Consider the following 15,692-nt stretch of genomic DNA (forward strand, 5'->3'; position numbering starts at 1 on the left):
ATGCATGTATATGTGTGTATGTATGTGTATGTATATATGTATATGTGTGTGTATGTATGTGTATATATATACTATGTATATGTGTGTATGTATGTATGTATGTGTATATACGTATGTATGTATGTATGTATGTGTATATATGTATGTATGTATGTATGTATGTATGTATGTATGTATGTGTATATTTATGTATGTGTGTGTATGTATATATGTGTATATATACTATGTGTATGTATGTGTATATATATACTATGTGTGTGTGTATATATGTATGTGTGTATGTGTATATATATGTATGTATGTATGTGTATATATTAATGTATGTATGTATATATGTATGTATGTGTATATATGTATGTATGTGTATATATATGTATGTATGTATGTGTATGTATATATGGATGTGTATATTTATGTATGTGTGTGTATATATGTATGTATGTGGATGTATGTACATGTATATATACATATACATACATATATACACACATACATATGTATGTATGTGTATATATGGATGTGTATATTTATGTATGTGTGTGTATATATGTATGTATGTGGATGTATGTACATGTATATATACGTACATATACATACATATATACACACATACATATGTATGTATGTATATATGTGTGTATATATGTATGTGTATGTATATGTGTATATACATATACATATGTATGTATATGTATACATATATATATACATATATATATACATATATATACATATATACACATACATACGTCTGTTTGTATGTACCTGTATATGTTATACACACACAATTAAAAATTTCAAAATGCTTCCTGCATCCTCAGAAGAAACAGTTTGGACATTTTTGTATTAGGGTGTGTGTGTGTTTGTGTGTTTGTGTGTGTGTGTGTGTGTGTTGACAGGAGGTGATGATGCAAATAAGAGTTGTTTGCCCCCCCAGCCAGGAAGCCTGTCATTCCCTGTCTCCGTGGAGGAAGTAGAGAGGAACAAGATGATAGCATGACATCATGCTATCATCATAACTCATATTCTCATTTTGCTTCATGTGTCACTTTTCACAAAGTCAGCAAAAAGCAGAGCAGTTAGCAAGAGGCTATGCTAATGCTAGCCATTACTGCTGCAGTATTTGCATCTGTGTCAACACGTGTGTGTGCGTACAGGTGGGCTCGTGGGAGAACGGCCACCTGCGACTGCGCTACCACCCATGGTCGCGTTACGGCTCCTTTCTCAAGCCCCTGGACGACGCCCAGCACCTGCGCGTGGTCACGCTGGAGGAGAGGCCCTTTGTCATCGTGGAGCCGGCCGACCCGGGTACCAGCTCCTGCATCCGGGACTCGGTGCCCTGCCGCATGCCCCTCAACTCCAGGTAGCGCCCAGTTTGTGTTGGTGTGCTAAATGACAACACGTGCCATCACCTTCCTACTCCTCTTCATTCTTATCTTTCGCCTTCTCTTCCTCTCTCTTGGTCCCTTTTCTTCTTCTCTTCTTCCTATTTATTCCCCTCTTCTCCTATTTATTCCCCTTCTCTTCTCTTCATTCATCTCTTCCTCCTTGTCTACGTCCTGGGTGTCCTCCTCCTCTTCTTCATCCTTCTCTTCCTCTTAATCATCCTCTTCGTCTCCTCCCTCCCGCTCTTCATTCTCCTCCACCTTATACTCTTCTTCCTCCCCATCTTCATTCCCTTCCTCCTCTTCCTCGGCTGTAAGTCAACAGGAAGTCAGAAGGAGTCAAGCTGACACAAAACAATCTCCATCATCTTCATCATAAGGTTGTGTGATATTTAAGCGTATAGAATTAAAAAACCGGATGATATAAATGCAAATGTAAGATAATCAATATGGAAATGAAGTGTTGTTGTCGCTCTATACGACAACCCACAAGAGGATTTAAAGTCACTGGTTAATAATCACTTTTTCTTCATGGCTGCCATCTCTGTGTGTGTGTGTGTGTGTGTGTTTGAATGAGTGAGTGTTTGAACGAGATAAGCCACTCCCTGGCAGCCAATGGGAGATAAGGAGTCTGTCCTCCATCAGTTTGATTGGTCGAGAGAGGAGATGCTCCATTTTTTAATCAACCTGCTTTGACCTCCGGAACATTCCTGCAAGCGCACTTGTGTTGTTTTTTTATTTTATCTTCTGTGTGTGTGTCAGCATGTTGCAGCTTCAAGGTCACCTTTGAGCCACATGTTGAAGTTCGGGCCGCTTGTTTGTGTTGCTAGGCGACAGCGCGGACACAACAATTGACTGTGTTCATCACGCTGACGTCTGAGAATATGATAAGACTTTGTTGTTATGTAGTCTCGGTCTAAAAAAAAAAAAACGTGTGAGTCTATGTTATGTCTTATTTATGTCTTATCTTTTGTTAGTATATCTCCTATGTCGGGTAATGGGAGTGTAAATGTGACTATAGGGCTGTTATGTCATGTCTAGAAGCCTCTAATAAAGTTACAAAGCGTATGTAGAAGGTCATAAAAGATGTTCTACACAAAAATATTTGGTTCATAACGGAGGAATCCTGCTTTATGTACATTCACTTATCACGTCAGGTCTGGACCCAATTAACCGCGATAAACGAGGCATTACTGATTAACTTTAGGTACCCGTACGCGTCCATCTGGTCATTATAGCTTTGTTAAACCAATCCAATGGTGACCCAATACTTTTGCACAGCCCTGAACCAAGGTGACACAGTAGTTGTCTAAATTAAAAAAAAATGAGCTGTGGGCCGGGCGGCATGGCGGTCTAGTGGTTAGCGCGCAGACCTCACAGCTAAGAGACCAGGGTTCAATTCCACCCTCGGCCATCTCTGTGTGGAGTTTGCATGTTCTCCCTGTGCATGCGTGGGTTTTCTCCGGGTACTCCGGTTTCCTCCCACATTCCAAAAACATGCTAGGTTAATTGGCCACTCCAAATTGTCCATAGGTATGAATGTGAGTGTGAATGGTTGTTTGTCTTTATGTGCCCTGTGATTGGCTGGCCACCAGCCCTCCGCGACCCTCGTGAGGAAAAAGCGGTAGAAAATGAATGAATGAATGAATGAGCTGTGGGCCAAATATGGCTCAAGGGCCGCACTTTTGGACACGTGTGATGTAGCGTGAGTAGTAAATGTTTGAGTCATGTTCATGTATCTCGTTCCTGGTCAGCGTGGTGGTGGACGGCGGCACCCCCATGAAGCACTGCTGCAAAGGCTTCTGCATCGACGTGCTCAAGAGGCTGGCCAAGATCGTGGGCTTCACCTACGACCTCTACCTGGTCACCAACGGCCGACACGGCAAGAACATCGACGGGGAGTGGAACGGCATGGTGGGGGAGGTGAGCTGGCAGAAGAAGAAAACTACTTTTTTTAATTCTGTACCTCCTCATGCTGGTTGGTATTCAGGCTCACCTCTCATTCTGTTTGTACAAGTGGGCCGTGGGGGGGTTGGAGGTGGGGGGGCGCAGACGCCCGAGTGAAAATTCTTTTATCCTCTCTAACGTGACCCAGGCAGAAAGACTCAGACCCGAATGGAAGTTGAGAGAAATTATGGATGGAGCCTGTCGGCAGGATTAGTACTGGGGAAGCTGAGTGAGGCAGGCACACACACACACACACACACACACACACACGGCACTGTTTGTAAAGTGTGTGTTTGGCAGAGTGTTCCTCCATGCTGCCAATCGCTGTGTGGCTGCTGGATTAATGCACTCAGTTTAACACGTACTTGTACACCACATGCTAATCACCACACGCAGCGTACACACGTGTGTGTGTGTGTGTGTTTGTGTGTGTTAGACACCACCAGTTAGTTCCACTGCGCCCTTGGCAGTCCTTAGCTTGGGGTCATATTTCAGGTCATGGCACTGGCTGCGATGGCCGTCAATGGTAGGTAGACTTCCTGCCACATAGTGAGACATCAGCACCGCAACCCTTATGGCAAAAAAAAATATTGCAGTATATTGGCAAATATAATGCAATGTATTAGGAAATATATTTCCATATATGGGATCTTATGTTTATATTTTCCAATATATTGCAATATATGCATAGATCATATATGTGTATATATTGATACATATAAAAAATATCTTGCGATCAAGACCAAAAAAGGACTATATTTTTACATATATAAAATTGCATATAATTTGGGATATATAAACTCATATATTATATATCTGGATTTAATATATTTCAATATATTGGCAATCATTTGTATATTCTGCAATATATTGCCATATATTACATGAATATATAATATATTGTATAATATATGTACAAAAATATATTATTCCATGTATTTATAATATATAATGTATTGGAAAATATAATGGAAAAATAATATATTATAATATAATACAATATATTTAAAGTAATATATTGATAAATATATTTTCTTTTCATAAGGGAAGGAAGCTGCTGTAAAGACTAATTGGGATCCACAATAAAACAAAAATCCTTTGACCCTTCCTGTTCCCCAGGTGGTCTCCAACAGGGCCGACATGGCCATCGGATCTCTCACCATCAACGAAGAGCGATCAGAGGTCGTGGAGTTCTCCGTTCCCTTCGTGGAGACGGGCATCAGCGTCATGGTTTCCCGCAGCAACGGCACCGTGTCGCCGTCTGCTTTCCTCGGTGAGTGGCGTTGACGACGACGTGACGCGTTACATAACACGTTCTTCTTTGACATCATAGAAATAGAACATCAGGAGCCTGATGCTTCCTGTCCTACTTTGGGTCTCGCCTGAAGGGAATCATACGCGGTTATTTTTGTCGGGAGTGTGATGGCTCCAAAATGAGACAATCTTTGAAGGCGAGACGGGTAGAGGTGTAGAGCGTGTGTTCAGCTGACCTTTGACCTGAGCGACCACAAAGTTTGGATGCTCCTGCCATATACTGTGCTTTTACATCATCATTTGGTGGATGTACCGTAGCGCGGCGCTAAAAGCGGTGGAGTACACATCCGTCACTGACTTCAAAGAAGTCCGAAGTGACCCTGAGCTCGGCTCCATGCCTCCACTCTACGCCGCTAATGCAAAGAAGGCGGCGCCGCGTTAACCCTCGGCCACATGCGGCACGCCGTCGTTCTGCCGGTGATGATTGCGTGTCACTTTACGTCTGCTCAAGTAATATTCCCGCTGAAGCAGCATCCATCTGCGTTTTAATTTGCTGCTCTAATTCCATCTGTGTCCACGCTTTGATACGCTCAGAGCATGAGAAAATGAGACAGCGGCCGGGTCGGCAAACACCGCCAGTGAGGGTCTGCGGAGACAGAGGTAAAAATGGAGAGGCGGGAAAGATGCCAAGCTGTCAATCATCTGGCAAAAGTATTGAAATATGCAGGTTAAATTTAGTATACGTTTCTATCAGCACAGAGAAAGATCACACAACAACAAAGTGGTTGTGCGTTCATCGGTACGTCTCGTGATGGCGTCGCCCTCCCCCAGAGGAATCACACATGCTCATTAAAGCCGGAAAAACATCCCTCGTTAACTAAAAGTCAAACAATATTGTCTAATCACACTTGGTGACGGGCCATCAGTCATCCGGTTAAGAAGCCGAGTGAGGCCTCTGTGGCGTCTTTACCCTCACGTTGACTTGATTTTATGGCCCGGCAATTTGTTCATTAAAAGAATTACACCGGTGCTGCTCAGTCCTCCACACGGCTGCCATTTCTGTTCAGCAGCAGCTCTTTGCTTTGTTGTGTTTGCTGCAGTGGCCTCACACCAGCTCACAAACGTATTTGGACTCCACACGGCGTCAGGAGTCCTTTCAAAACAAAATGTCTCTGAGAAACAGACCAGAACAGTCGTGTGCAAGGACACGGGTGATGTGGTGATGGGATACAGGTAGCATGTAGGGCAGGGGTCTCAAACTCAATTTACCTGGGGGCCACTGGAGCTAGGGTCTGGGCAAGGCTGGGCCGCATCAGGTTTTCCAAAAAAAAAAAAAAAAAACGCATTTATTAAAACAGAAAAATATACAAACTTTTTCAGTGCTTTGGTTCCGATTTTCTACAATAAAAGCTCTGATAAAACATTCCACTGTTCTCAAATATCTTCATTTTTATTTTTCTGCACAAAATAAGATGAAAAATAAATAAACAAATCAAGAATAAAGAAAATCAATCAATCAGTAATAAATAAATAAATATAATAATAATAATAAAACAGCAAATAATAAATACTTATTATTAAACCACATATAGTTGGTGGGTAGACAAATTTTTTTCAGATTAAAATGAACAAAGCATTATTAGAGCCCTGTAGACATGACAAAACACGACTATAGTCACATTTATACTCTTTTTATTTACAACATATTGCGCAACTGCAGGGTCTGGAGACACATGCTAACTCGCAAACTAGAGAGCTAGCGACCTAAACGGTAGCCTTCAAGTTATTTCCCTTAAACTTAAATAGCCAAAAACTTACCACTTCCACACGGATAGGGAGGATAACTATTAACAGTTATTTAACCTTTAACATGAACATTAATCAAACGTAATATTTTTTTCTGGGTACATGATACCATACAGCATCCATATCAAACTTGCGCGGGCCGCACTAACATTAAACTTTCATATCAAGGCGGGGGCCTCAAACTAGTGTCCTGCGGGCCGCGTGTTTTAGACCCCTGATGTAGGGGGAAACACGTAATGTGACGGAGGGGGGCACAGGTGGTGATTTTCAACACGTTCCTTGAATGGAGTCCATGCAGAGGTGTCTGTTGCATCACGTTTGTTTTCCTCGTATTTATTAGTGGCTTTCATGCCTCGTTAAAGTGTCATTGTTTACTGTCTCCGCCATATTACATATAAAATGTTTGCATTGTAATCCATAACGAGGCAAGTGCAATGTTAACGGCATGCTTGTTAGCATTCTGATTGAAGAACTCCTGCTTGTAATTACCGACCATAAGAACGCGATGATGTTGGCGTCCTACACGTACATTGACGACACCGACATCAGCTCAACATTTGCTGCCAACACGTCTTCCGTAGCTCGTTAAACTCCCCCAATAACCGCTAGAGAACCTCCAGAGAACCTTCCACGTCTTCTTTCCATTGTCGTGGAGTGTAAGGTCCTCAAACTACAGTAATAGGATAACATATAAACATCATGATGATGATACCCAGATGGTTATTAACACAGCATCCATCCGTCAGGGGGCAAACACACACAAACACCCCCAGAAAAGTGTGTCTTGGTGGGGGTACCACTGACGCCGAGGTGTCGACCCGGCTGCTCGCTCCGTCTCTGCGGTTCTGTTTGATCCGATTACAGCGGAGGAAGCAAATCCCTCCCTCGTTTAGCAAATCTCTGAAGTAACTTCTCATTTCTCAGCCTGCTGCTCTCAGCTTCTCATCTTCCTCATGCACATCTCTCCACCCGCACAACATCATCTTAGCTACTGCTGCACTTTTTACCTTGTGGTTTTGAGGTTGCATGTGGGGGAGGGGGCACTGGTGATGTGGGGGACACAGATGGCATGTATGGGGACATGTGGGGGGGGGGGGGGGGCAAAAGCAGCATGCATGGTGACATTGGGAGCGGATGTGGAAGGACAGAAGGAGGAGGACACAGGTAGCATGTAGTGGGACACAGGTGTCATGTGGGGTGGCCGATAGCATGTGAGTGTGCACAGGTGATGGGTGATGGAGGACACATGTAGCATGTAGTGCAGGTGTGGGCAAACTACGGCCCGGGGGCCACATGCGGCCCACCAAGCGTTTGAATCCGGCCCGCCAGTTGCTTTAAGTATTTCAACTTTTAACATACCAGCTGGCAACATAACTTTCAAGTCGGATTAACTTTCAAAAAAACAAAAATTCAATTTTGTAGTTTGATGTGGTCTGATGTTGAAAGTGCTCCTGAAAAAAGGGAAATGAGAACATATAGCCTATAGTATTTACTTAAAATTAGACAAATAATTCAAGGCGGACTGTTAGAATTATAAGTGTAAAATTCATTCATTCATTCATTCATTTTCTACCGCTTATCCTCATGAGGGTCGCGGGGGTGCTGGAGCCTATCCCAGCTGTCTTCGGGCGAGAGGCGGGGTACACCCTGGACTGGTCGCCAGCCAATCACAGGGCACATATAGACAAACAACCATTCACACTCACATTCATACCAATTAACCTAGCATGTTTTTGGAATGTGGGAGGAAACCGGAGTACCCGGAGAAAACCCACGCATGCACGGGGAGAAACTCCACACAGAGATGGCCGAGGGTGGAATTGAACCCTGGTCTTCTAGCTGTGAGGTCTGTGCGCTAACCACTCGACCGCCGTGCCGCCAAGTGTAAAATTGTGTGTGTGTGTGTTAAATATATGTTCTGGCCCCCCACACAATTTCGTTAACTCAGTGCGGCCCATGGGTCAAAAAGTTTGCCCACCTCTGATGTAGTGGGACATGGCCAGGAAGTGGAAAGGGCACAAGTAGGATGTTGGGTGACCCAGGTAGCACAAGTGTCATGTAGGGTGACACATGGGGGGCACAGGTGGAGGGATACTGGGGGGGGACAGGTGATGGAGGACGACGCGGGTAGCACGAGGGATGACTAACTTTGACTGTGTGTGTGTTCCAGAGCCGTACAGCCCTGCCGTGTGGGTGATGATGTTTGTTATGTGTTTGTCGGTGGTGGCCGTCACAGTCTTCATCTTTGAGTTCTTCAGTCCTGTCGGCTACAACCGTAGCCTGCAGAGCGCCAAAAGTAAGAAGAAGTCGTCATCATGCTGTCGCGCTGTCACTGTGGACACGCCGCTCAGGTATTTGGATGTGTTTTGTGTGCTTCAGAGTCGGGCGGATCCAAGTTCACCATCGGCAAGTCTGTTTGGCTACTTTGGGCGTTGGTCTTCAACAACTCAGTGCCTGTGGAGAACCCCAGAGGAACCACCAGCAAGATCATGGTAATGAAGATGTTTGTTTGAAAGCTAGACCTTTGATGTCGGACCACGTCATTAAAATACAAGCGTGAGTGCGCCCACCGGCGGCGACCTCAGACATCAAATGTTGATAAAGTACACATTGACCTGAATGTTGCGCCGCTGTTCCGCCTCATTAGCGTTGCAATTTTTATTTTTTTTTTGCGAGGAACGCAATCACCTCAAGTGTTTGCTAGCTTGTTTTTTCCTCGCTCACGCAAAGTGACGAGGCCCACGAGAAGAACTCATCTGCTTGAGTGCTTCCCACCAAAGTCCAATCAGGTCGAGGGTTCATTAGCGTTAATGAGTTGAATGAGGAAAAAGCAGGTCAGAGCAGACAATTGAAAGGTTTCCTTGTTTGGGTGATAATTGGACTTGAACAAAATCTAATTTGTTATGAAAATGCTGCAAATGAAGTTTTAACCATGTGGATTAGCGTTAGCGTCCACATGGCGTGGTGTCAATACATCGACTTAGCACCGGGTGTTGATTGAATGTAAAGCAATCCACAGCAATATGGCCGTTATTGGTGTTATTATTGACCCATAAAAGGTTAGATTCGCTCGCCATGTGCTAACGCCGCTCCGTGTGACGATGCTCTACATCAGCCGACTCACTCTATTTCAGTGATTTTCAACCACTGTGCCGCGGCACATTAGTGTACCTTGAGAAACCGTGAGGTGTGCCGTGAGGAATTATCCAGTATCACTTAGCCACATATACATGGACCCAAATATTCCAATTGCATTTGATTTATTTGCTCAAATGGAAAGAATTGACAGGGATGGAATATTCCTTTAACTAATCCAATTCGGGTATCTTGTACCCGCTCAAACGGAAATTTGTTTGGCGGTTGGCAAGCGGCTTTCGTGTGCATTAGCGCCATCTGTGGAACAGAATCTAAACCCTTCTTTATTCACAAGTCCAGTTTTATTAAAAAAAGAAAATATATATCTATATAAAACATGTCCCGAGTTGAATTATAAAATATTAGCAAGATTGAATTTGATCTTTTCCTGTTTAAATTGATCCCGGGTGCGTTCTTTCAGCGCATGCTCAGATATGACGTAACACGCAGATCCAGACGTTCTTCACTTTTAAAAATGGAGGCCAGCAATCGGCACTGGACTGCTAAGCAAAGTTTGTTTTTGATTCAAACTAAATTTCAAGACTGGACAGACGAAAAACTGACAATACGGAGTTATTCCGACAAGTGAAAGAATAACTCGGGGAAGTCGGTATCACGTGATGTTGATGCTTACGTTTTACTGGGCATGCCCTATTGACTATTCTGGTTGATTTTCTCACCGCAAGAGATTGGAATATCCCTTTCCATGGATACCATTGTTTCCCGAAAGGTCATTCGGAAAGAGAAAAAGTCGTTATGTAAAAACATGGCTACTGTGGAGTGTCTGTGGTGTAAAGACTGGCAGAGCAATGTAATATTGGTCCGTGTGGCAACACCTACCTTGTTCCTCCTATAGACTTATTGATGCATGTGTGAGGTCGTGGTGACATTTTGGAACATTTTTGGTCAGTGGTGTGCCACAAGATTTTTCCAATGTGAAAAACGTGCCATGGCTCAAAAAAGGTTGAAAATCACGGCTCTATTTGACACCTTTCTGTGCAATGTCACTGTCTGAATGACGCAGCTCTATGTGTGGGCCGACGTAGCGTGGCGACACACGATGAGCACTCCGCTCTACGTCATCTACGTCTGCGTCATCGGATGCTTTCTGTGCATCCTCCTGTTCTCCTTCCTCCATGAATAATTCTACTGGAGAGCAGAGCCTCCCTAGATGTTCTGATGTTCGATGACATCACAGAAGGAGCAGACAGTTCTTCCAAGCGGTTCCCAAATGAGAGTAAACTCCCCCCGCTCGTTTGTCTTCCAGGTGCTGGTGTGGGCCTTCTTCGCTGTCATTTTCCTGGCCTCCTACACCGCCAACCTGGCCGCCTTCATGATCCAGGAGGAGTACATCGACACCGTGTCAGGGCTCTCGGACAAGAAGGTAACGTCCCACGATGGGAACCTGCGCTATTAGTTGCAAGTTAGCCTCATTAGCGACACGGTTTGGTTTCACTTTTAAAATAAACTTTTTGTTTCCCCTCTCCTGCGTCTCATCACGCCCACGTTTGCGGTCCAGTTCCAGCAGCCCACCGAGCAGTACCCCCCACTTCGTTTTGGCACCGTGCCCAACGGCAGCACTGAAGAGAACATTCGTTCCAACTATCCCAACATGCACCAGTACATGATCCGAAACAACCAGAAGGGGGTGGAGGAGGCCATTGATAACCTCAAGACCGGGTAATTGACTTGTCCCATCACTGACTTTGTGCATTACTTCCAGTCTCAGCCTGAGTCACTCTGATTAGTCCTACTTCCTAGCACCCGACATCACTTCCTGTCCGCCCCCCACTCAGCTCCCCTCGCAATGGAACACATTTACGGCAACACATCTTATTTCCTCTTATATAGCTTCTATATTGGGTAAGATGATTGCAAAGGTGACTATAGGGTTGTTATTTTATGTCTTGAGGACTCTGACTACAAAAATATTCCATTTATAAATAAGGAATCCTATGAAGAATTGAATGAAGAATTACTGTACCAAAATAGTCAATAGTAGTAGTAGTAGTAGTAAGCCCTTTATTATTGTCGCTTATACAGTAAACCTCGGATATATCGGACTCGGATATATCGGAAATTCGCTCACAACGGACAGATAAAAAAGAACCGATTTTTCTGTAATGCATTTCCAATAAAAATTCATTGCATATATCGGATTTTTTATAACGGATTTTGCCTATTTCGGACAAAATCTCCAGTCCCGTTCCAATGCATTTCCATGAAATTTCCCTGGCATATATCGGATGGCCGCATCGTGGCGCTCCGATTCGCCGAATCGTGACAGGCCGCTATACAACGTCATTTGCAGTGTTTGCAGCGTTGCCTGCGCGTCCAGGTACATTGGAAACATAGTCAAGGAAGTGCCTTTTTATAACGGATAAAATCCGATTTACGCATATACCGGATATAAATCTGATATATGCGTAAAACGGACATTTTCCGGTATACACATATAACGGATTTCGCTTATATCGGACAAAACCAGTGGGAACAATTGAATCCGATATATCCGAGGTTTACTGTACAATCGAAATTGTGCCATCATCCGTCCATACATATACAACATACTATGCAGTGAGACAAGGGGTGACAGGAGGGGATGATTGGGCGATGAAGGGGGAGAAGAAGGGGGCGACACTAGGAGAGGGGAGGGCAAAAAAAACAACAACTCCAAACCAGACTCTTAAATGAAGGAGTACAGTGTGGGACTGTTAAAAAAAAACCTCGGCATACAAATCGGCATACAAGTAAAAGACATTGTTCACTGTTTGGATGGGGCGGGTGGATGCCTGCGACGCTTCCCCCCGCCCACCTGGAGCTCAGTTCGCAGGGTGTCATTGCGATACATAGCAGTTGCCATGGAGAAGTCCGTGGTGGTCCAAAAGAAGAGAAATGAAGGAGGGTCAGAGCGTCGCGCTGCAGCAAAATATCTCGGGAGAAGTTGTTCTCACAACACGACCTTGGTTAGCCGTGGTGGGGACGCCGAAATCCAGATTAAGAATATTGTTTGGGTTAGTTCGGGCAGCCACATTCCAATAGACCGGACCACCTTTATTGTCCATTCTGGCCTCCCAATTGATCCGACTGCTTTTGCAAAGCCGAAATCTTCACCAAGATGGCGTCCTTGTTGTGATTGGCAGTCACAGTCAGTGTGTGAACGGCTTTGCCCACCAAAACGAATCAAATGATTATGATCAATGAAGAATCTAATTAATTAATTCTGTTGCAGCTTTAATGATCACATCTATTTAATCGGTCTGGAGTATAGAATTTTGAAATATCAAATCCATAAGAATCCTGTTGATGTTATGAATTGTGTTGGTGATCATTAGCAAGGTGCAAGGAATGATGGCATGCTAGTCCTTCTATCACCCCGACTGGTTACTCCAGCTGCCCAGTTGCACACAAGCTGGACTTTAGGTTTGGCGTGGGGGCGATCACGGTACGGCTGGCCTAGTGCGAATACGTCCTAAGTCATTCATTCATTCATTCATTTTCTACCGCTTCTTCCTCACGAGGGTCGCGGGGGTGCTGGAGCCTATCCCAGCTGTCTTCGAGCGAGAGGCGGGGTACACCCTGGACTGGTGGCCAGCCAATCACAGGGCACATATAGACAAACAACCATTCACACTCACATTCATACCTATGGACAATTTGGAGTGGCCAATTAACCTAGCATGTTTTTGGAATGTGGGAGGAAACCGGAGTACCCGGAGAAAACCCACGCATGCACGGGGAGAACATGCAAACTCCACACAGAGATGGCCGAGGGTGGAATTGAACCCTGGTCTCCTAGCTGTGAGGTCTACGCGCTAACCACTCGACCGCCGTGCTGCCCCGTCCTAAGTCATCTGCGTGTCAAATCTGAGTACACGTTGTCTCTAAAGTGAAGAGGCGGAGCCTGCACGTTTGATTTGTGACATCATAAATGTCTCCCGGCCCAGTATCGATCAAACACGACAACCGGCACACGTGTGTTTATGAGCGGCTGTCACGATGACTCCCATGATGCATTGCTTTTAATCTCCATGGCTGTGTCTTTAGCACCACCTGAGACCTGAGCGTTCGCCCGCCAAGCAGAACAGGATGGGCATTCCTCACCATTCCTACCCCACCCCCCCCCACCCCCCCACTATGGCCTTTTCCACCTTACTCATTATCGTCAGCTCATGAAGCGTTTCACCTTCCACCTCCGCCATCATTAATTCTAAGACATTCATTCCCCACCCCCTTCCTCTTCTTCACCTTCTTCAAATTTCCATCTCTCTCTCCCCCCCCTCCTGTGAACAAAAAGGATGGAGAATGGGAAGCAGCTCGGCCTCCTCATCCCTCCTCACATCATCATCACTGTGACTTGAGAACAAAGGAGATGTATTACTTCTGGAACTGAGTGCTTTTTAGAGCAAATTAACAATGGCCGACAAAAGTGTGTTGTATTATCAATGCAAAGGCATCTTTCCTGTTGGTGATCGTCACGCAGGTTTGGCAGGACCGCGGCCCCCCCTGCGGCCCCCCTGCTGTTTTTTTAATTGGCCCGCAACACATTCAAAAAAATTTACAAAAAAAACCACTGAAGCAAAAATGGAAAAATATGAATTCATTCATTTTCTACCGCTTTTTCCTCACGAGGGTCGCGGGGGTGCTGGAGCCTATCCCAGCTGTCTTTGGGCGAGAGGCGGGGTACACCCTCTACTGGTGGCCAATCACAGGGCATATATAGACAAACAACCATTCACACTCACATTCATACCTATGGACAATTGAGTGGCCAATTAACCTAGCATGTTTTTGGAATGTGGGAGGAAACCGGAGTACCCGGAGAAAACACGGGGAGAACATGCAAACTCCACACAGAGATGGCCGAGGGTGGAATTGAACCCTTGTCTCTTAGCTGTGACGTCTGCGCGCTAACCACTCGACCACCGTGCCGCCAAGTCAAAATATTACCAGAGGAAATAATTTATAATTTTACAAGAATAATGTAATATAAGAAAATAGTAATTTGAATCATATTTAATATTTATAATAATATTGTTCATAATATTCCAAGGAGATTAGTTAAGAAGAAAGTTCTTCAAATATATCTGCATGTGTTGCTTTACAAAATAACAAAGGAGCCCTTGCATCCTTTCATTTTTCAGTACGAGGGCCTGGGGGGGTAAAGGTTCGGACACCCCTGCTCAAAGCGTACACTACATAACTTCTGAATACATATTTTTTCAACACATTCCATGAGTTTAAATATGAAATATGTTGCATTTGTACTGCATAAATGATTCTTTGCGTTGCCACACGACTTCATTAAGATGTGCTGCAATCATTTGCAAGTCATGAGTGGCCACACGTACCTTGTTTGCAGGAAACTGGACGCTTTCATCTACGACGCCGCAGTGCTCAACTACATGGCCAGGAAGGATGAAGGCTGCAAGGTTGCACACACACACACACACACACACACACACATATATATTCTGATTTCTGCTATTTTGTGGGCGTTTGGTCCAATGAGGGATCCTTTGAAAAGTGAGCAAATGTTTTCCTCCAAAAGGTGATGACCATCGGCTCTGGCAAGGTGTTTGCCACCACGGGCTACGGCATCGCCCTGCACAAGAACTCCCGCTGGAAAAGACCGCTGGACCTGGCGTTGCTGCAGCTGGTGGGAGACGGTACGACCAGATATGATCACGAGTCACGCTCAAAACCTGTCGGCGGTGAACGTTCCGAGAGAGGAAAAGATAGCCCAACAAACTAGAGGAAGGCAATTTGAAATGCTGAACGGAAAAAATATGGAATTCCGGAAATGTGGAAAATTGTTAACCTGAATGTTTTGATGCTGGGATGGGCTGGGAAATGTGGAAAATGATATTCATTGGAATTCTTGAGCCGGAAAATTGAATTGCTGGAAAACTGGATTTTTGGAATGTCTAAAATAAATAGTCTGAACATTTTAATGTTGGGAATGGCTCGAATCTGTTGACAAATTCACATCAAAGGGAATTGATGGTGCGCAAAATGTGGAACTTTGGGAAAAGTGAGAAGTTTGAGATGTGAGATGCGGCCATGGGGTGCTCATGACATTGATCGAGGGCTAGCGGTAGTTCGGGTCGATGGCATAAACGTCACTCTGTAGATGTCGCATGTTGACACTTGAAAAGTAGCTCG

At 44.6% G+C, this 15,692-nt stretch overlaps 1 protein-coding gene across 4 annotated transcripts in view; it reads left to right on the plus strand.

The window, feature by feature from the left end:
* The window catches only part of grin2da (glutamate receptor, ionotropic, N-methyl D-aspartate 2D, a), a 99,219-nt gene that overhangs the window by 70,457 nt on the left and 13,070 nt on the right, over nt 1-15,692 (plus strand). For all 4 annotated transcript variants that reach the window (XM_058047668.1, XM_058047670.1, XM_058047669.1 and 1 more), the window contains 9 exons: nt 1,158-1,363; nt 3,140-3,308; nt 4,452-4,605; nt 8,563-8,688; nt 8,772-8,884; nt 10,795-10,911; nt 11,047-11,207; nt 14,890-14,959; nt 15,079-15,196. In XM_058047668.1, coding sequence (XP_057903651.1) covers nt 1,158-1,363; nt 3,140-3,308; nt 4,452-4,605; nt 8,563-8,688; nt 8,772-8,884; nt 10,795-10,911; nt 11,047-11,207; nt 14,890-14,959; nt 15,079-15,196 — 1,234 coding nt within the window. The remainder of the gene's footprint in view (nt 1-1,157; nt 1,364-3,139; nt 3,309-4,451; nt 4,606-8,562; nt 8,689-8,771; nt 8,885-10,794; nt 10,912-11,046; nt 11,208-14,889; nt 14,960-15,078; nt 15,197-15,692) is intronic.

This window comes from Doryrhamphus excisus, chromosome 14, assembly GCF_030265055.1.
Source record: "Doryrhamphus excisus isolate RoL2022-K1 chromosome 14, RoL_Dexc_1.0, whole genome shotgun sequence".
Lineage (NCBI taxonomy): Eukaryota > Metazoa > Chordata > Actinopteri > Syngnathiformes > Syngnathidae > Doryrhamphus > Doryrhamphus excisus.